At 39.1% G+C, this 21,162-nt stretch overlaps 1 protein-coding gene across 1 annotated transcript in view; it reads right to left on the bottom strand.

The window, feature by feature from the left end:
* Positions 1 to 99: 99 nt before the first annotated feature.
* Positions 100 to 21,162, bottom strand: part of LOC118382543 (integrin alpha-11-like) — a 63,439-nt gene continuing 42,376 nt past the window's right edge. Inside the window, exons 12-13 of the mRNA XM_052511680.1 lie at positions 14,940 to 15,273; positions 100 to 254 (exon numbers count right to left, since the gene is read on the bottom strand). Of these exons, the coding sequence (XP_052367640.1) occupies positions 100 to 254; positions 14,940 to 15,273 (489 nt within the window). The remainder of the gene's footprint in view (positions 255 to 14,939; positions 15,274 to 21,162) is intronic.

Below are 21,162 nucleotides of genomic sequence, written 5' to 3'. Positions count from 1 at the left end.
CTGTATGTAAATGTAGTCATATTGCTTCCACCTATCCAATAATCTCAGATCTCCCTGATAGGTTAGAGTCTAGATGTTGATTTGGAATTCAGCTAGAGTTCAGTCAGTGCTCACCATGACATGGAAGTAGATGTGTTGACAGGTCTCCTCTCCAGAAAGCAGGGTCAGGTTTTGAAACAGCAGTTTATCAGGGTCGTCCATTATGGCTCTGGGGTTGAATCGGCGCTCCCCAATGGTGGTGTTGTAAGTGATAGCTAGAGAGATGAAGAAAGAGGGAGCATAAATGTTGGAAATATGTTCTATACATCAATACATTATTTTCTATAAAGTAATGACCAGAAGCAGCACAGATTACATTACAAAAAAATAAACTTGGACAAAATACAAGAGCCACCGTCAAGGAACTGAAACAACGTCTCAGTCGAGGACATTTGAATGAGTGACTACTGCGGAGTTGAGAGAGTTGACTAGACCTCTTGAGCCATATGGCTTTGGAAGTGATTCATTTCCAACCCACACTGTTTAAGAGGCACGTTATTTATTACACTGCTTTAATAGCTTGGGGAAAATAGCATAAAATGCAGAGCTCATGCACATTACCCTACTGAGCATGCCAACTGGAGAGTACACTGGTCTCCCATACCTCAGACCTACACTCTCCATTATACCATGACATTGTTGAATGCTCCTTTCTGATTGGCTTGAAAGGCATTCCAGAGTGTGCATTATTTCCCTATAACGTGTGGTATATTTGCACGGTAGAATTCAATGGCTATAGTTCATTCTTACATGTTCTATATTTGAGCTGCTTTTTAAGCAAAAGTTCAATTGAAAACATTGGCATTGTTGAGTTCCATTTTCATAATGGCAAGCCAGAACTGATGGTTTGGTTAGCTAAACTAGCAATGTCTGATTGTTTGGTTACCACAGCAACTACTGTATCTATTAAAGTTGATAGCTACTTCAGTGGATGTTGAACACATGCTCTTTCCATTTCCATCAGATGCTGCTTAAAGTTGAAAGCATGTTACCTTAAGCACATTTGTAGATATCTCTTTTCTCAAAGTTTAGTCTTCCTTGTACAGTTGACAACAGATTTGCAGCCCCAGCAGCAGCTGCAGCACATCTGACAGATGTTACTAGACCAGACATGATGATGAGGGGAAATCAAATCAATGTGTTCCCGCTGTTCAGTGTCCCCTAAATGTCCAACCGTCCCGGCGGAGGACATGATAACTTTCTGAGGCTTCTTCCTATTAGTTTGGCCCATCTAACATATGTGACAAAGATGGCGGGAGGTTGGGAGGTTAACCAGAAACATCTACGCCTCAATGCCTCCTTAGCCTGCCTCCTTAGCCTACCTCCTTAGCCTGCCTCCTTAGCCTGCCTCCTTAGCCTGCCTCCTATAGTCCCACACAAGGGGAAAACCTGAGCCAACAGGCCTCAACCTTTAAAACAAATTGTGACCAGAGATACCTTGTATCAGAGCACGGGTGGGTCACTGTCGGTGATTCAACACCTCAGAGCCATGGCAACCGAAACGGTCTCCAGGGAGATTCAGAAGTGTGGGGTAGCCATGTTGGGTTATCCACAGCCTGACAACCATCAGCCTGATTATATTGCCACCATAGAAATTCAATGAGTAGAGTGGACAGAATGCATACTATTCGGAGGGCAATTTACATACAGTATGCTAGTTAACAGTCAGAGGCTAGGATAATCCAGACCAGTTCTCATCAGATGTAGCAGTTGGCGTAGCATGTCCGTAACCGCTCTGTAGCCTGCAGCGTATGTGTTTGGCAGATAGAATGAAATCCTAAACTGTCACTGATAGCGAGGAAACATTTTCCTGTGGCTCTGCTCCGGGGCAAGAAGCCATCACCCTTTCACTTAGTGAGCCAACAACAGAGCGGTCTGACTGACTCAACAACAACCAAGCAGAGACATTGAGCAATACACGTTTGGATCATGATTACAACTATGAGTCTCTGAACTGCATTACTTCCAGTGCTGACTTGATCCTTAGCCAATGTGTAGGCTTGGAAAGGCTAAGCTTTGCTCTAAACATAGAACAGTCTTGGAAAGCTTTGCTCTAAACATAGAACAGTCTTGGAAAGGCTAAGCTTTGCTTCAAACATAGAACAGTAGGAAATCAACAGTAGAGTTAATCAAGATGTCAGTTTTGCCTGAAAGACAATGAGGTCCTCTGCTGACTGTACAGTGAACAAACAACAGTGAATAAAGTTATTCCTGAATATAAACAAGGCTTTGTGGCTCCACTGGGATATTACATCCATTAAGATGAATCCAGTTTTATTTGTTTAGTTCTCATCCCCATAAAAGCAGTAAGCAGTGGGCGGCTTAAACAGAACCCATATTATGAGAAGTGCAGAGAAAGAGTTCAGCAACATCAGCAATATCTCAAGGTAGTTGGAGTCAATCTGACATCTCTTGCACTGAAGTTATAATAAGTAGAAGGATGCAGGCTACATTATAGTCTATAACGTGACTCACTGAAGTTATAATCAGTAGAAGGATGCAGGCTACATTATAGTCTATAACGTGACTCACTGAACAGTGAAGGATGCAGGCTCACTGTGAAGTTATAATCAGTAGAAGGATGCAGGCTACATTATAGTCTATAACGTGACTCACTGAAGTTATAATCAGTAGAAGGATGCAGGCTGAGTCTATAACGTGACTCACTGAAGTTATAATCAGTAGAAGGATGCAGGCTACATTATAGTCTATAACGTGACTCACTGAAGTTATAATCAGTAGAAGGATGCAGACTACATTATAGTCTATAACGTGACTCACTGAAGTTATAATCAGTAGAAGGATGCAGGCTACATTATAGTCTATAACGTGACTCACTGAAGTTATAATCAGTAGAAGGATGCAGGCTACATTATAGTCTATAACGTGACTCACTGAAGTTATAATCAGTAGAAGGATGCAGGCTACATTATAGTCTATAACGTGACTCACTGAAGTTATAATCAGTAGAAGGATGCAGGCTACATTATAGTCTATAACGTGACTCACTGAAGTTATAATCAGTAGAAGGATGCAGGCTACATTATAGTCTATAACGTGACTCACTGAAGTTATAATCAGTAGAAGGATGCAGACTACATTATAGTCTATAACGTGACTCACTGAAGTTATAATCAGTAGAAGGATGCAGGCTACATTATAGTCTATAACGTGACTCACTGAAGTTATAATCAGTAGAAGGATGCAGGCTACATTATAGTCTATAACGTGACTCACTGAAGTTATAATCAGTAGAAGGATGCAGGCTCATTATAGTCTATAACGTGACTCACTGAAGTTATAATCAGTAGAAGGATGCAGGCTACATTATAGTCTATAACGTGACTCACTGAAGTTATAATCAGTAGAAGGATGCAGGCTACATTATAGTCTATAACGTGACTCACTGAAGTTATAATCAGTAGAAGGATGCAGGCTACATTATAGTCTATAACGTGACTCACTGAAGTTATAATCAGTAGAAGGATGCAGGCTACATTATAGTCTATAACGTGACTCACTGAAGTTATAATCAGTAGAAGGATGCAGGCTACATTATAGTCTATAACGTGACTCACTGAAGTTATAATCAGTAGAAGGATGCAGGCTACATTATAGTCTATAACGTGACTCACTGAAGTTATAATCAGTAGAAGGATGCAGGCTACATTATAGTCTATAACGTGACTCACTGAAGTTATAATCAGTAGAAGGATGCAGGCTACATTATAGTCTATAACGTGACTCACTGAAGTTATAATCAGTAGAAGGATGCAGGCTACATTATAGTCTATAACGTGACTCACTGAAGTTATAATCAGTAGAAGGATGCAGGCTACATTATAGTCTATAACGTGACTCACTGAAGTTATAATCAGTAGAAGGATGCAGGCTACATTATAGTCTATAACTATAACGTGACTTATAGTCACTGAACTGAAGTTATAATCAGTAGAAGGATGCAGAGTCTATAACGTGACTCACTGAAGTTATAATCAGTAGAAGGATGCAGGCTACATTATAGTCTATAACGTGACTCACTGAAGTTATAATCAGTAGAAGGATGCAGGCTACATTATAGTCTATAACGTGACTCACTGAAGTTATAATCAGTAGAAGGATGCAGGCTACATTATAGTCTATAACGTGACTCACTGAAGTTATAATCAGTAGAAGGATGCAGGCTACATTATAGTCTATATACGTGACTCACTGAAGTTATAATCAGTAGAAGGATGCAGGCTACATTATAGTCTATAACGTGACTCACTGAAGTTATAATCAGTAGAAGGATGCAGGCTACATTATAGTCTATAACGTGACTCACTGAAGTTATAATCAGTAGAAGGATGCAGGCTACATTATAGTCTATAACGTGACTCACTGAAGTTATAATCAGTAGAAGGATGCAGGCTACATTATAGTCTATAACGTGACTCACTGAAGTTATAATCAGTAGAAGGATGCAGGCTACATTATAGTCTATAACGTGACTCACTGAAGTTATAATCAGTAGAAGGATGCAGGCTACATTATAGTCTATAACGTGACTCACTGAAGTTATAATCAGTAGAAGGATGCAGGCTACATTATAGTCTATAACGTGACTCACTGAAGTTATAATCAGTAGAAGGATGCAGGCTACATTATAGTCTATAACGTGACTCACTGAAGTCTAATCAGTAGAAGGATGCAGGCTACATTATAGTCTATAACGTGACTCACTGAAGTTATAATCAGTAGAAGGATGCAGGCTACATTATAGTCTATAACGTGACTCACTGAAGTTATAATCAGTAGAAGGATGCAGGCTACATTATAGTCTATAACGTGACTCACTGAAGTTATAATCAGTAGAAGGATGCAGGCTACATTATAGTCTATATAATCGTGACTCATTATAGTCTGAAGTTATAATCAGTAGAAGGATGCAGGCTACATTATAGTCTATAACGTGACTCACTGAAGTTATAATCAGTAGAAGGATGCAGGCTACATTATAGTCTATAACGTGACTCACTGAAGTTATAATCAGTAGAAGGATGCAGGCTACATTATAGTCTATAACGTGACTCACTGAAGTTATAATCAGTAGAAGGATGCAGGCTACATTATAGTCTATAACGTGACTCACTGAAGTTATAATCAGTAGAAGGATGCAGGCTACATTATAGTCTATAAGTTATAATCAGTGACTCACTGACTCACTGAAGTTATAATCAGTAGAAGGATGCAGGCTACATTATAGTCTATAACGTGACTCACTGAAGTTATAATCAGTAGAAGGATGCAGGCTACATTATAGTCTATAACGTGACTCACTGAAGTTATAATCAGTAGAAGGATGCAGGCTACATTATAGTCTATAACGTGACTCACTGAAGTTATAATCAGTTAAGGATAATTATAGTCTATAACGTGACTCACTGAAGGATGCAGGCTACATTATAGTCTTAACGTGATACTGTCTATAACTCAGTAGAAGGATGCAGGCTACATTATAGTCTATAACGTGACTCACTGAAGTTATAATCAGTAGAAGGATGCAGGCTACATTATAGTCTATAACGTGACTCACTGAAGTTATAATCAGTAGAAGGATGCAGGCTACATTATAGTCTATAACGTGACTCACTGAAGTTATAATCAGTAGAAGGATGCAGGCTACATTATAGTCTATAACGTGACTCACTGAAGTTATAATCAGTAGAAGGATGCAGGCTACATTATAGTCTATAACGTGACTCACTGAAGTTATAATCAGTAGAAGGATGCAGGCTACATTATAGTCTATAACGTGACTCACTGAAGTTATAATCAGTAGAAGGATGCAGGCTACATTATAGTCTATAACGTGACTCACTGAAGTTATAATCAGTAGAAGGATGCAGGCTACATTATAGTCTATAACGTGACTCACTGAAGTTATAATCAGTAGAAGGATGCAGGCTACATTATAGTCTATAACGTGACTCACTGAAGTTATAATCAGTAGAAGGATGCAGGCTACATTATAGTCTATAACGTGACTCACTGAAGTTATAATCAGTAGAAGGATGCAGACATTATAGTCTATAACGTGAAGTTATAATCAGTAGAAGGATGCAGGCTACATTATAGTCTATAACGTGACTCACTGATTATAATCAGTAGAAGGATGCAGGCTACATTATAGTCTATAACGTGACTCACTGAAGTTATAATCAGTAGAAGGATGCAGGCTACATTATAGTCTATAACGTGACTCACTGAAGTTATAATCAGTAGAAGGATGCAGGCTACATTATAGTCTATAACGTGACTCACTGAAGTTATAATCAGTAGAAGGATGCAGGCTACATTATAGTCTATAACGTGACTCACTGAAGTTATAATCAGTAGAAGGATGCAGGCTACATTATAGTCTATAACGTGACTCACTGAAGTTATAATCAGTAGAAGGATGCAGGCTACATTATAGTCTATAACGTGACTCACTGAAGTTATAATCAGTAGAAGGATGCAGGCTACATTATAGTCTATAACGTGACTCACTGAAGTTATAATCAGTAGAAGGATGCAGGCTACATTATAGTCTATAACGTGACTCACTGAAGTTATAATCAGTAGAAGGATGCAGGCTACATTATAGTCTATAACGTGACTCACTGAAGTTATAATCAGTAGAAGGATGCAGGCTACATTATAGTCTATAACGTGACTCACTGAAGTTATAATCAGTAGAAGGATGCAGGCTACATTATAGTCTATAACGTGACTCACTGAAGTTATAATCAGTAGAAGGATGCAGGCTACATTATAGTCTATAACGTGACTCACTGAAGTTATAATCAGTAGAAGGATGCAGGCTACATTATAGTCTATAACGTGACTCACTGAAGTTATAATCAGTAGAAGGATGCAGGCTACATTATAGTCTATAACGTGACTCACTGAAGTTATAATCAGTAGAAGGATGCAGGCTACATTATAGTCTATAACGTGACTCACTGAAGTTATAATCAGTAGAAGGATGCAGGCTACATTATAGTCTATAACGTGACTCACTGAAGTTATAATCAGTAGAAGGATGCAGGCTACATTATAGTCTATAACGTGACTCACTGAAGTTATAATCAGTAGAAGGATGCAGGCTACATTATAGTCTATAACGTGACTCACTGAAGTTATAATCAGTAGAAGGATGCAGGATACATTATAGTCTATAACGTGACTCACTGAAGTTATAATCAGTAGAAGGATGCAGGCTACATTATAGTCTATAACGTGACTCACTGAAGTTATAATCAGTAGAAGGATGCAGGCTACATTATAGTCTATAACGTGACTCACTGAAGTTATAATCAGTAGAAGGATGCAGTCTATAACTGACTCACTGAAGTATAATCAGTCTATTATAGTCTATAACGTGACTCACTGAAGTTATAATCAGTAGAAGGATGCAGGCTACATTATAGTCTATAACGTGACTCACTGAAGTTATAATCAGTAGAAGGATGCAGGCTACATTATAGTCTATAACGTGACTCACTGAAGTTATAATCAGTAGAAGGATGCAGGCTACATTATAGTCTATAACGTGACTCACTGAAGTTATAATCAGTAGAAGGATGCAGGCTACATTATAGTCTATAACGTGACTCACTGAAGTTATAATCAGTAGAAGGATGCAGGCTACATTATAGTCTATAACGTGACTCACTGAAGTTATAATCAGTAGAAGGATGCAGGCTACATTATAGTCTATAACGTGACTCACTGAAGTTATAATCAGTAGAAGGATGCAGGCTACATTATAGTCTATAACGTGACTCACTGAAGTTATAATCAGTAGAAGGATGCAGGCTACATTATAGTCTATAACGTGACTCACTGAAGTTATAATCAGTAGAAGGATGCAGGCTACATTATAGTCTATAACGTGACTCACTGAAGTTATAATCAGTAGAAGGATGCAGGCTACATTATAGTCTATAACGTGACTCACTGAAGTTATAATCAGTAGAAGGATGCAGGCTACATTATAGTCTATAACGTGACTCACTGAAGTCATAATCAGTAGAAGGATGCAGGCTACATTATAGTCTATAACGTGACTCACTGAAGTTATAATCAGTAGAAGGATGCAGGCTACATTATAGTCTATAACGTGACTCACTGAAGTTATAATCAGTAGAAGGATGCAGGCTACATTATAGTCTATAACGTGACTCACTGAAGTTATAATCAGTAGAAGGATGCAGGCTACATTATAGTCTATAACGTGACTCACTGAAGTTATAATCAGTAGAAGGATGCAGGCTACATTATAGTCTATAACGTGACTCACTGAAGTTATAATCAGTAGAAGGATGCAGACTACATTATAGTCAGGCTATTAAGTCTATAACGTGACTCACTGAAGTTATAATCAGTAGAAGGATGCAGGCTACATTATAGTCTATAACGTGACTCACTGAAGTTATAATCAGTAGAAGGATGCAGGCTTATAGTCACTCACTTATAATCAGTCTATATAGTCGTGACTCACTGAAGTTATAATCAGTAGAAGGATGCAGGCTACATTATAGTCTATAACGTGACTCACTGAAGTTATAATCAGTAGAAGGATGCAGGCTACATTATAGTCTATAACGGACTCACTGAAGTTATAATCAGTAGAAGGATGCAGGCTACATTATAGTCTATAACGTGACTCACTGAAGTTATAATCAGTAGAAGGATGCAGGCTACATTATAGTCTATAACGTGACTCACTGAAGTTATAATCAGTAGAAGGATGCAGGCTACATTATAGTCTATAACGTGACTCACTGAAGTTATAATCAGTAGAAGGATGCAGGCTACATTATAGTCTCACTGAAGTTATAATCAGTAGAAGGATGAGGCTCATTATAGTCTATAACGTGACTCACTGAAGTTATAATCAGTAGAAGGATGCAGGCTACATTATAGTCTATAACGTGACTCACTGAAGTTATAATCAGTAGAAGGATGCAGGCTACATTATAGTCTATAACGTGACTCACTGAAGTTATAATCAGTAGAAGGATGCAGGCTACATTATAGTCTATAACGTGACTCACTGAAGTTATAATCAGTAGAAGGATGCAGGCTACATTATAGTCTATAACGTGACTCACTGAAGTTATAATCAGTAGAAGGATGCAGGCTACATTATAGTCTATAACGTGACTCACTGAAGTTATAATCAGTAGAAGGATGCAGGCTACATTATAGTCTATAACGTGACTCACTGAAGTTATAATCAGTAGAAGGATGCAGGCTACATTATAGTCTATAACGTGACTCACTGAAGTTATAATCAGTAGAAGGATGCAGGCTACATTATAGTCTATAACGTGACTCACTGAAGTTATAATCAGTAGAAGGATGCAGGCTACATTATAGTCTATAACGTGACTCACTGAAGTTATAATCAGTAGAAGGATGCAGGCTACATTATAGTCTATAACGTGACTCACTGAAGTTATAATCAGTAGAAGGATGCAGGCTACATTATAGTCTATAACGTGACTCACTGAAGTTATAATCAGTAGAAGGATGCAGGCTACATTATAGTCTATAACGTGACTCACTGAAGTTATAATCAGTAGAAGGATGCAGGCTACATTATAGTCTATAACGTGACTCACTGAAGTTATAATCAGTAGAAGGATGCAGGCTACATTATAGTCTATAACGTGACTCACTGAAGTTATAATCAGTAGAAGGATGCAGGCTACATTATAGTCTATAACGTGACTCACTGAAGTTATAATCAGTAGAAGGATGCAGGCTACATTATAGTCTATAACGTGACTCACTGAAGTTATAATCAGTAGAAGGATGCAGGCTACATTATAGTCTATAACGTGACTCACTGAAGTTATAATCAGTAGAAGGATGCAGGCTACATTATAGTCTATAACGTGACTCACTGAAGTTATAATCAGTAGAAGGATGCAGGCTACATTATAGTCTATAACGTGACTCACTGATAATCAGTAGAAGGATGCAGGCTACAATAGTCAGTGACTCACTGAAGTTATAATCAGTAGAAGGATGCAGGCTACATTATAGTCTATAACGTGACTCACTGAAGTTATAATCAGTAGAAGGATGCAGGCTACATTATAGTCTATAACGTGACTCACTGAAGTTATAATCAGTAGAAGGATGCAGGCTACATTATAGTCTATAACGTGACTCACTGAAGTTATAATCAGTAGAAGGATGCAGGCTACATTATAGTCTATAACGTGACTCACTGAAGTTATAATCAGTAGAAGGATGCAGGCTACATTATAGTCTATAACGTGACTCACTGAAGTTATAATCAGTAGAAGGATGCAGGCTACATTATAGTCTATAACGTGACTCACTGAAGTTATAATCAGTAGAAGGATGCAGGCTACATTATAGTCTATAACGTGACTCACTGAAGTTATAATCAGTAGAAGGATGCAGGCTACATTATAGTCTATAACGTGACTCACTGAAGTTATAATCAGTAGAAGGATGCAGGCTACATTATAGTCTATAACGTGACTCACTGAAGTTATAATCAGTAGAAGGATGCAGGCTACATTATAGTCTATAACGTGACTCACTGAAGTTATAATCAGTAGAAGGATGCAGGCTACATTATAGTCTATAACGTGACTCACTGAAGTTATAATCAGTAGAAGGATGCAGGCTACATTATAGTCTATAACGTGACTCACTGAAGTTATAATCAGTAGAGGATGCAGGCTATAATCAGTTAGAAAGGATGCAGGCTACATTATAGTCTATAACGTGACTCACTGAAGTTATAATCAGTAGAAGGATGCAGGCTACATTATAGTCTATAACGTGACTCACTGAAGTTATAATCAGTAGAAGGATGCAGGCTACATTATAGTCTATAACGTGACTCACTGAAGTTATAATCAGTAGAAGGATGCAGGCTACATTATAGTCTATAACGTGACTCACTGAAGTTATAATCAGTAGAAGGATGCAGGCTACTATTACTCACTGAAGTTATAATCAGTAGAAGGATGCAGGCTACATTATAGTCTATAACGTGACTCACTGAAGTTATAATCAGTAGAAGGATGCAGGCTACATTATAGTCTATAACGTGACTCACTGAAGTTATAATCAGTAGAAGGATGCAGGCTACATTATAGTCTATAACGTGACTCACTGAAGTTATAATCAGTAGAAGGATGCAGGCTACATTATAGTCTATAACGTGACTCACTGAAGTTATAATCAGTAGAAGGATGCAGGCTACATTATAGTCTATAACGTGACTCACTGAAGTTATAATCAGTAGAAGGATGCAGGCTACATTATAGTCTATAACGTGACTCACTGAAGTTATAATCAGTAGAAGGATGCAGGCTACATTATAGTCTATAACGTGACTCACTGAAGTTATAATCAGTAGAAGGATGCAGGCTACATTATAGTCTATAACGTGACTCACTGAAGTTATAATCAGTAGAAGGATGCAGGCTACATTATAGTCTATAACGTGACTCACTGAAGTCATAATCAGTAGAAGGATGCAGGCTACATTATAGTCTATAACGTGACTCACTGAAGTTATAATCAGTAGAAGGATGCAGGCTACATTATAGTCTATAACGTGACTCACTGAAGTTATAATCAGTAGAAGGATGCAGGCTACATTATAGTCTATAACGTGACTCACTGAAGTTATAATCAGTAGAAGGATGCAGGCTACATTATAGTCTATAACGTGACTCACTGAAGTTATAATCAGTAGAAGGATGCAGGCTACATTATAGTCTATAACGTGACTCACTGAAGTTATAATCAGTAGAAGGATGCAGGCTACATTATAGTCTATAACGTGACTCACTGAAGTTATAATCAGTAGAAGGATGCAGGCTACATTATAGTCTATAACGTGACTCACTGAAGTTATAATCAGTAGAAGGATGCAGGCTACATTATAGTCTATAACGTGACTCACTGAAGTTATAATCAGTAGAAGGATGCAGGCTACATTATAGTCTATAACGTGACTCACTGAAGTTATAATCAGTAGAAGGATGCAGGCTACATTATAGTCTATAACGTGACTCACTGAAGTTATAATCAGTAGAAGGATGCAGGCTACATTATAGTCTATAACGTGACTCACTGAAGTTATAATCAGTAGAAGGATGCAGGCTACATTATAGTCTATAACGTGACTCACTGAAGTTATAATCAGTAGAAGGATGCAGGCTACATTATAGTCTATAACGTGACTCACTGAAGTTATAATCAGTAGAAGGATGCAGGCTACATTATAGTCTATAACGTGACTCACTCACTGAATTATAGTCTATAATCACTGTAGAAGGATGCAGGCTACATTATAGTCTATAACGTGACTCACTGAAGTTATAATCAGTAGAAGGATGCAGGCTACATTATAGTCTATAACGTGACTCACTGAAGTTATAATCAGTAGAAGGATGCAGGCTACATTATAGTCTATAACGTGACTCACTGAAGTTATAATCAGTAGAAGGATGCAGGCTACATTATAGTCTATAACGTGACTCACTGAAGTCATAATCAGTAGAAGGATGCAGGCTACATTATAGTCTGTGACTAGGAATCAGTAGAAGGCTGTCCGGGCGGTGACTTTAGACACACTATGGCTGACATGCAGGTCAATCAGTCCTTCACAAAGATGATCTTGCTGGGTTCAAACCTGATGTTATAGCGTGAAACGACACTGCACCTGCAGATTACACAGTATCATAAATGTGGTTATTATATGACATACATACAGTACCATAGAAACAGTAGAACACTTAATATCTAAGAACAGTAGAACACTTGTTAATATCTAAGTGACCTACCAGATAATCAGTAGAACACTTATAGTCTATAATATCTAAGTGACCTACCAGAGGAACAGTAGAACACTTGTTATAATCTAAGTGAAGAGATGCAGTAGAACACTTGTTAATATCTAAGTGACCTCCAGAGGAACAGTAGAACACTTGTTAATATCTAAGTGACCTACCAGAGGAACAGTAGAACACTTGTTAATATCTAAGTGACCTACCAGAGGAACAGTAGAACACTTGTTAAGAGGAACAGTAGAACACTTGTTAATATCTAAGTGACCTACCAGAGGAACAGTAGAACACTTGTTAATAGAACACTCTAAGTGACCTACCAGAGGAACAGTAGAACACTTGTTAATATCTAAGTGACCTACCAGAGGAACAGTAGAACACTTGTTAATATCTAAGTGACCTACCAGAGGAACAGTAGAACACTTGTTAATATCTAAGTGACCTACCAGAGGAACAGTAGAACACTTGTTAATATCTAAGTGACCTACCAGAGGAACAGTAGAACACTTGTTAATATCTAAGTGACCTAGTGACCTACTAAGTGACAGAGGAACAGTAGAACACTTGTTAATATCTAAGTGACCTACCAGAGGAACAGTAGAACACTTGTTAATATCTAAGTGACCTACCAGAGGAACAGTAGAACACTTGTTAATATCTAAGTGTTAATATTAATATCTAAGTGACCTACCAGAGGAACAGTAGAACACTTGTTAATATCTAAGTGACCTACAGAGGAACAGTAGAACACTTGTTAATATCTAAGTGACCTACCAGAGGAACAGTAGAACACTTGTTAATATCTAAGTGACCTACCAGAGGAACAGTAGAACACTTGTTAATATCTAAGTGACCTACCAGAGGAACAGTAGAACACTTGTTAATATCTAAGTGACCTACCAGAGAAACAGTAGAACACTTGTTAATATCTAAGTGACCTACCAGAGGAACAGTAGAACACTTGTTAATATCTAAGTGACCTACCAGAGGAACAGTAGAACACTTGTTAATATCTAAGTGACCTACCAGAGAACAGTAGAACACTTGTTAATATCTAAGTGACCTACCAGAGAAACAGTAGAACACTTGTTAATATCTAAGTGACCTACCAGAGGAACAGTAGAACACTTGTTAATATCTAAGTGACCTACCAGAGGAACAGTAGAACACTTGTTAATATCTAAGTGACCTACCAGAGGAACAGTAGAACACTTGTTAATATCTAAGTGACCTACCAGAGGAACAGTAGAACACTTGTTAATATCTAAGTGACCTACCAGAGGAACAGTAGAACACTTGTTAATATCTAAGTGACCTACCAGAGGAACAGTAGAACACTTGTTAATATCTTGACCTACCAGAGGAACAGTAGAACACTAATATCTAAGTGACCTACCAGAGGAACAGTAGAACACTTGTTAATATCTAAGTGACCTACCAGAGGAACAGTAGAACACTTGTTAATATCTAAGTGACCTACCAGAGGAACAGTAGAACACTTGTTAATATCTAAGTGACCTACCAGAGGAACAGTAGAACACTTGTTAATATCTAAGTGACCTACCAGAGGAACAGTAGAACACTTGTTAATATCTAAGTGACCTACCAGAGGAACAGTAGAACACTTGTTAATATCTAAGTGACCTACCAGAGGAACAGTAGAACACTTGTTAATATCTAAGTGACCTACCAGAGGAACAGTAGAACACTTGTTAATATCTAAGTGACCTACCAGAGGAACAGTAGAACACTTGTTAATATCTAAGTGACCTACCAGAGGAACAGTAGAACAGTTAATATCTAAGTGACCTACAGAGGAACAGTAGAACACTTGTTAATATCTAAGTGACCTACCAGAGGAACAGTAGAACACTTGTTAATATCTAAGTGACCTACCAGAGGAACAGTAGAACACTTGTTAATATCTAAGTGACCTACCAGAGGAACAGTAGAACACTTGTTAATATCTAAGTGACCTACCAGGGGAACAGTAGAACACTTGTTAATATCTAAGTGACCTACCATAGAAGCACGGCCGCCCCAGGGACCCCACGGCCAAGTCCACCAGGCCATCCTCATTCATGTCCATACTGCCATGGATACTACGGCCAAAGTAGCGCAGGCCACTAGCGATGTCTAACGCAGCTATCCTCTGTTTGTATTTCCGCAGAATCCTGTTGCGTTGGCTGAAGAAGACGTAGATAGCTCCTCTGTGGTCATCCTCCAGCGGAGCCCCCACCACCACGTCGTTGAAGCCGTCCCCGTTCAGGTCAGGGACCGGGGCCAGCGAGGAGCCGAACCGAGCGTTCTGACCATGGTCCTGGATCTCCAACGCTCCCTCCAGGACGAAACGATTCTGAAGAAGGAAATAGGATGTTATTTTGGAATATTTCTGATACAGGGGATAGAGGGTACTGTAGGTAAAGGTTGTGTCATGTGCATGTATATTCAATTATGTATTTGCCAATGTTTCTCCTATTGGGTGGTAGGATTCTCTTTGTTACTCTGTACTTAAAGAGTCTTTGGTTGAAAAACCTTGAAAAACATATGCACAAGCAGAATCCATCAACAACAGACATAGTGACTAAGGAAATGGAGTTAGTGTTTCTCAATTGCTAAAACACTAAAACCCATTGGCTGAACAAAGTTCTCAGTTGCTAAAACACTAAAACCCATTGGCTGAACAAAGTTCTCAGTTGCCTGGACTCATTTAGATAATGATGCAGTCTGTTGTCAATACCTTAAACCATTTCACATGGTGAAACACAAATTGCAGATTTCACTTAGACTTTTCAGCAAAACTCTAAACACATTCTCATTCTCAAAACACATTCTGCACTCTAATGCACATGTCATCCATACTGGTAAACACAAGTGGCAACAATCAAATACAAATAGAGAACACATGTCATTGATTGAACACAACCACTCAACATTTATTTAACCTGTTTCAAATGATGCGACACAACTAATATAAGCCAGTTCAGAGAGCAAACAGGTTGTTGAAGGTGGGAAGGAGAAAGTCTGAGAATGGATAGAAGAAACAATGTACGAGGACGAGTGCGTATTCTAGGTGGGCGTCGAGGAGGAAGAGGAGGAGTAGGGCAAGAAACAGGAGGAAGAGGAAGACAAAGAGTGGAAATAGCTGATGAAATTCGAGCAACATTGATCACATGTTTACTCCTTTTGATTTTCGTCCCTTTTAGTAATTGTATACTGTAGTACAGTGCATTGTAGGCTGTATACTGTAGTACAGTGTACAGTACAGTGCATTGTAGGCTGTATACTGTAGTACAGTGCATTGTAGGCTGTAAACAGTGCATTGTAGGCTGTATACTGTAGTACAGGCTGTAGGCTACTGTAGTACAGTGCATTGTAATACTGTAGTACAGTGCATTGTAGGCTGTATACTGTAGTACAGTGCATTGTAGGCTGTATACTGTAGTACAGTGCATTGTAGGCTGTATACTGTAGTACAGTGCATTGTAGGCTGTATACTGTAGTACAGTGCATTGTAGGCTGTATACTGTAGTAGTGCATTGTAGGCTGTATACTGTGTACAGTGCATTGTAGGCTGTATACTGTAGTACAGTGCATTGTAGGCTGTATACTGTAGTACAGTGCATTGTAGGCTGTATACTGTAGTACAGTGCATTGTAGGCTGTAAGTACAGTGCATTGTAGGCTGTATACTGTAGTACAGTGCATTGTAGGCTGTATACTGTAGTACAGTGCATTGTAGGCTGTATACTGGTACTGCATTGTAGGCTGTACTGTAGTACAGTGCATTGTAGGCTGTATACTGTAGTACAGTGCATTGTAGGCTGTATACTGTAGTACAGTGCATTGTAGGCTGTATACTGTAGTACAGTGCATTGTAGGCTGTATACTGTAGTACAGTGCATTGTAGGCTGTATACTGTAGTACAGTGCATTGTAGGCTGTATACAGTGTGCATTGTAGGCTGTATACTGTAGTACAGTGCATTGTAGGCTGTATACTGTAGTACAGTGCATTGTAGGCTGTATACTGTAGTACAGTGCGTTGTAGGCTGTATACTGTAGTACAGTGCATTGTAGGCTGTATACTGTAGTACAGTGCATTGTAGGCTGTATACTGTAGTACAGTGCATTGTAGGCTGTATACTGTAGTACAGTGCATTGTAGGCTGTATACTGTAGTACAGTGCATTGTAGGCTGTATACTGTAGTACAGTGCACTGTAGTACAGTGCATTGTAGGCTGTATACTGTAGTACAGTGCATTGTAGGCTGTATACTGTAGTACAGTGCATTGTAGGCTGTATACTGTAGTACAGTGCATTGTAGGCTGTATACTGTAGTACAGTGCATTGTAGGCTGTATACTGTAGTACAGTGCATTGTAGGCTGTATACTGTAGTACAGTGCATTGTAGGCTGTATACTGTAGTACAGTGCATTGTAGGCTGTATACTGTAGTACAGTGCATTGTAGGCTGTATACTGTAGTACAGTGCATTGTAGGCTGTATACTGTAGTACAGTGTTGTAGGCTGTAGTACAGTGCATTGTAGGCTGTATACTGTAGTACAGTGCATTGTAGGCTGTATACTGTAGTACAGTGCATTGTAGGCTGTATACTGTAGTACAGTGCATTGTAGGCTTGTATACTGTAGTACAGTGCATTGTAGGCTGTATGCATATACTGTAGTACAGTGCATTGTAGGCTGTATACTGTAGTACAGTGCATTGTAGGCTGTATACTGTAGTACAGTGCATTGTAGCTGTATACTGTAGTACAGTGCATTGTAGGCTGTATACTGTAGTACAGTGCATTGTAGGCTGTATACTGTAGTACAGTGCATTGTAGGCTGTATACTGTAGTACAGTGCATTGTAGGCTGTATACTGTAGTACAGTGCATTGTAGGCTGTATACTGTAGTACAGTGCATTGTAGGCTGTATACTGTAGTACAGTGCATTGTAGGCTGTATACTGTAGTACAGTGCATTGTAGGCTGTATACTGTAGTACAGTGCATTGTAGGCTGTATACTGTAGTACAGTGCATTGTAGGCTGTATACTGTAGTACAGTGCATTGTAGGCTGTATACTGTAGTACAGTGCATTGTAGGCTGTATACTGTAGTACAGTGCATTGTAGGCTGTATACTGTAGTACAGTGCATTGTAGGCTGTATACTGTAGTACAGTGCATTGTAGGCTGTATACTGTAGTACAGTGCATTGTAGGCTGTATACTGTAGTACAGTGCATTGTAGGCTGTATACTGTAGTACAGTGCATTGTAGGCTGTATACTGTAGTACAGTGCATTGTAGGCTGTATACTGTAGTACAGTGCATTGTAGGCTGTATACTGTAGTACAGTGCATTGTAGGCTGTATTGTAGTACAGTGCATTGTAGGCTGTATACTGTAGTACAGTGCATTGTAGGCTGTATACTGTATTGTACTGTGCATTGTACAGTGCATTGTAGGCTGTATACTGTAGTACAGTGCATTGTAGGCATTGTAGGCTGTATACTGTAGTACAGTGCATTGTAGGCTGTATACTGTAGTACAGTGCATTGTAGGCTGTATACTGTAGTACAGTGCATTGTAGGCTGTATACTGTGCAGTACAGTGCATTGTAGGCTGTATACTGTAGTACAGTGCATTGTAGGCTGTATACTGTAGTACAGTGCATTGTAGGCTGTATACTGTAGTACAGTGCATTGTAGGCTGTATACTGTAGTACAGTGCATTGTAGGCTGTATACTGTAGTACAGTGCATTGTAGGCTGTATACTGTAGTACAGTGCATTGTAGGCTGTATACTGTAGTACAGTGCATTGTAGGCTGTATACTGTAGTACAGTGCATTGTAGGCTGTATACTGTAGTACAGTGCATTGTAGGCTGTATACTGTAGTACAGTGCATTGTAGGCTGTATACTGTAGTACAGTGCATTGTAGGCTGTATACTGTAGTACAGTGCATTGTAGGCTGTATACTGTAGTACAGTGCATTGTAGGCTGTATACTGTAGTACAGTGCATTGTAGGCTGTATACTGTAGTACAGTGCATTGTAGGCTGTATACTGTACAATGGACAAATTGTATGGCCCTGAACATTGTGCTTTCCATTTATTAATAGTACTGACTGCTCAATAGATTTTGACTGGTTGCAGGTTCATATCAACAAAGAACAAGAATGACAGAGTCAAAGGACAAGTTTGTGAGATGCAGGGCACAGTACTGTAAAAATAGGGGTACAAGGAGAACAAAAAACTAAATTGCAAAGAGCAAAGCAGAGTAGTAATTTCTGATCAATTTTGAGCTACTATGATAGAACATGTTTTCGTTCATCAAAAGACAATGACGGAAAAATATGAATATTTTTTTAGATTAAAAATGTACTTCTTCCTGAGAATTGTATGTTTTGAACAATGTGTTTTCTATTTTTCGGTGTATTGTTTACTGACTGCTTGAGAGAGTATATCATTTTGATCACTTTGTTTATGATTTGAGAGCAGTGTATGATTTTGAACACAGGTAAAACTGTTTTGAGGCGAATGTTTCATTTTGCGAGAGGAGTCAGAGGTTATGTAAATAGTGCTTGAAGATGACGTTTTGTGTTTAATGTTTTCAGGAAATGGAGCAAGGATTCAGAAATGGTGTTGAGCAATTGAGAAAAACTGTAAGTTCTAAATCTGTTATCTCCTGTGCTGCGGCCGGGTAGCCCCACCCCACAGGCTTCTGGGATATCTCAGTCATCCATCGATGATCTTCTTCAAATGGACAGTCCTCCATTTATTTACACAGCTCATAATGAGACATAGAGACATTGTTGTCTTTAACTTTCCCCTTCAGTCTTTACAGAAGCTGTCATTTGTTATTCCAAATTCATTTAGGAAAGTAAACAAAACATGTTGGAAACCTTTTGTTTTTGTTTACATAAATAGACCAAAGTAACTAACAAACAATAACTGGGGAGTTGTGAGTTTTGAATTTGAAATAAACTGAAAACCTCAAGCCGCATTGTTTTTGCTCACGCGAGAGGAAGGGTTTAACCCATTTTCTATCCCAGGATGGAAATATGATTTCCCCAAAACATTGTCAACATGAGGGATGGGTGATTCATCCGAGTGTCACAAAGATCAAAGGCAAACCAGGCTTCTGGATGTTTCTTTAGGGATGTTTCTGAGGAACTTTGAGTATTCACAGTGGGTGTAAAGTCAGTCGGAGTAGAATTAGGTTTATCCTCAGTCTGGAAAAAGGTACAATCCCTCAGCATGAAGAAAGTATGGGAGCCAAGTATTTTAGGCCGTCATCGGCCATACACATTATCACTCTCCAGTCTGTCTCATCTTTCTCCCTAATCTACAGCCTATGAACGGCTGAAACATTAGATCACTTGTTTTTTTCAGTTGTCTTATAAAAGGAAGAGGAGGACAGGGTAGTGTGTGTGTGTGTGTGTGTGTGTGTGTGTGTGTGTGTGTGTGTGTGTGTGTGTGTGTGTGTGTGTGTGTGTGTGTGTGTGTGTGTGTGTGTGTGTGTGTGTGTGTGTGTGTGTCTGTGTGTGTGTGTGTGTGTGTGTGTGTGTGTGTGTGTGTGTGTGTGTGTGTGTGTGTGTGTGTGTGTGTGTGTGTGTGTGTGTGTGTGTGTGTGTGTGAGAGAGAGGATCATACTCAATGGGGAACATTAGAAACATGTGGTGGGATGGGAGACCATCACTGTCATTCCACAGTGGCTTATTGGTAGAATGGAAGGCCACCTCTGTCACTTATTTTTAACCTAAAACACAACACCCCTTTTGTGTCCTTAGTTGGGGGATCCCTTGTCTTTTTTTTCCTTGTGTCAAGGCTCTGGAACATCTGGTAGACTGTGTTATACCAGTGGGTTAACTAACCCATCAAGGCTCTGGAACATCTGGTAGACTGTGTTATACCAGTGGGTTAACTAACCCATCAAGGCTCTGGAACATCTGGTAGACTGTGTTGTACCAGTGGGTTAACTAACCCATCAAGGCTCTGGAACATCTGGTAGACTGTGTTGTACCAGTGGGTTAACTAACCCATCAAGGCTCTGGAACATCTGGTAGACTGTGTTGTACCAGTGGGTTAACTAACCCATCAAGGCTCTGGAACATCTGGTAGACTGTGTTGTACCAGTGGGTTAACTAACCCATCAAGGCTCTGGAACGTCTGGTAGACTGTGTTATACCAGTGGGTTAACTAACCCATCAAGGCTCTGGAACATCTGGAAGACTGTGTTATACCA

The sequence above is a fragment of the Oncorhynchus keta genome, unplaced genomic scaffold (genome assembly GCF_023373465.1).
Source record: "Oncorhynchus keta strain PuntledgeMale-10-30-2019 unplaced genomic scaffold, Oket_V2 Un_contig_7302_pilon_pilon, whole genome shotgun sequence".
Taxonomy (NCBI): Eukaryota; Metazoa; Chordata; class Actinopteri; order Salmoniformes; family Salmonidae; genus Oncorhynchus; species Oncorhynchus keta.
The sequence above is the reverse complement of the archived record's forward strand: the minus strand, read 5'-3'. Positions and strand labels throughout refer to the sequence as shown.